This window comes from Carlito syrichta, unplaced genomic scaffold (assembly GCF_000164805.1).
Source record: "Carlito syrichta isolate Samal-C Ts95f unplaced genomic scaffold, Tarsius_syrichta-2.0.1 Scaffold135632, whole genome shotgun sequence".
Lineage (NCBI taxonomy): Eukaryota > Metazoa > Chordata > Mammalia > Primates > Tarsiidae > Carlito > Carlito syrichta.
This window is the reverse complement of record NW_007079728.1, coordinates 1-1,627: the sequence shown is the minus strand read 5'-3', so window position 1 is coordinate 1,627 and position 1,627 is coordinate 1. Positions and strand designations below refer to the sequence as shown.

Below are 1,627 nucleotides of genomic sequence, written 5' to 3'. Positions count from 1 at the left end.
GGCCAGCGGCGCTTCTCTGCAGGACCCGGCAGCTCTCTGGGCCAGCTGTGGGGAAGGTAGGAGGAGCCTCCCGGGTCTGGCGCGGGCTGCCACTTCAGCGGGGCCAGGGGCCGGTGGGGCGGCTCGGGCACTGTGCCATCTGCCCTCCCCGGTGGGGTGGCGACCTGGCTTCTCCCCCTGCTCCGCGGGCGAGCGGCCCCTCAGTGCTCTGGGGCTCCTCTCTGGTGCAGCCGCGGCCGCGGGGGCCCCCCGGCCGGCCCGCCTGCCCAGGATGAGCGCTTACCCTCCCAGCAGCTGCCGCCCCCGCTGCCACCCCTCCCCGTAGAGGAGCGCCGAGCCTCGGCTCCTGCCAGCGGGAGCCCCCGAATGCTGCACCCGGCCACTCAGCAGAGCCCGTTCATGGTTGATCTCCACGAGCAGGTAGGCGGGACCGCGCCCCTCTGCGCCCAGCCTCTGCCAGCCCGCCCGAGAGGCGGGCAGCCATGCCCTGGTCTCGCCTGGCTGCGCTCTCTGTGCGTCCCAGGGAGGCGTTGCTAGGTCTGCTTTACAGGTAGGTAAGCTGAGGCCCGGGGAAGGGGTCCTGCCCTGGGGCCACGCCGGTGATTGGCAGGGCTAGACACCCCCTTGGGTTCCCAGGGAGCCCTCTCCGCCCTCGGGCGGGGCAGTGACCCCGTCTGGCCTGTCCCTAGGTAGGACGCGCTGGGGAGGGAGGGAGCTGGCGCTGCCCCCAGGACTTGTTCTCCTATTTTCCGGCGCTCTCCACCCACAGGTGCACCAGGGGCCCGTCCCTCTGTCGTACACAGTCACCACCGTGACTACCCAAGGCTTCCCCCTGCCTGCCGGCCAGCACATCCCTGGCTGCAGCGCCCAGCAGCTCCCAGCATGCTCCGTGATGTTCAGTGGGCAGCACTACCCGCTTTGCTGCCTCCCGCCCCCGGTGAGTGGGCGCCACGCGTCCGCCTGCCCCCCAGGACGCTCGGCTGGGCTTGGCTGGGGCACCCGCCCGGCCGCTGGCACTCCGGCCTCCCCCAGGGAGGGGTGGCTGTGCTCACACACAGTGACAGCGTCTCCTGGTTGGGGGGCCTTCCTGTGCCCGGGGCCTGCCTCACGGGTCGGCCCGGGCCCTGGGGTTGGGCCGTGGACTTAAGAGTCCTGCCGGGTGGCCGGGGCAGGGGCGGGACCCGGGAGGGTTTGTGTGCAGGCCAGGAGCTCGGGTCGGGCGGGCAGCAGGGCCCTTCCGGCCGGGCGCCGCGCCAGGGCCCGGAGCGGTCTTCAGCGCCCACTCCCGCCGCCTCTCTCGCCAGCTGATCCAGGCGTGCACCATGCAGCAGCTGCCCGTGCCCTACCAGGCCTACCCCCACCTCATCTCCAGTGACCACTACATCCTGCACCCCCCACCGCCGCAGCCCCCCCACATGGCGCCCCTCGGGCAGTTTGTATCGCTGCAGACCCAGCACCCACGCATGGTGAGTCTGGGGGCGCGTCCGGGGCGGGGCGTCGGGGTCTCCCCGTCTGGCTGACGGCGCCGACCCGCGCTGCCTCCTCAGCCTCTGCAGCGGCTGGACGGCGAGGTGGACCTGCGCGGCGACCAGCACTCCCTGGGGAGCTTCGCCTACTCCGCCTCCGC

At 72.9% G+C, this 1,627-nt stretch overlaps 1 protein-coding gene across 1 annotated transcript; it reads left to right on the top strand.

The window, feature by feature from the left end:
* Positions 1-6: 6 nt before the first annotated feature.
* Positions 7-1,619, top strand: LOC103250882 (RING finger protein 44; the record flags this gene model as incomplete). Its single annotated transcript, XM_021708252.1, has 5 exons — positions 7-56; positions 231-420; positions 770-937; positions 1,305-1,466; positions 1,548-1,619. Coding segments are annotated over exons 2-5 (456 nt in total), but the record flags the coding sequence as incomplete, so codon positions are not given.
* Positions 1,620-1,627: the final 8 nt, after the last annotated feature.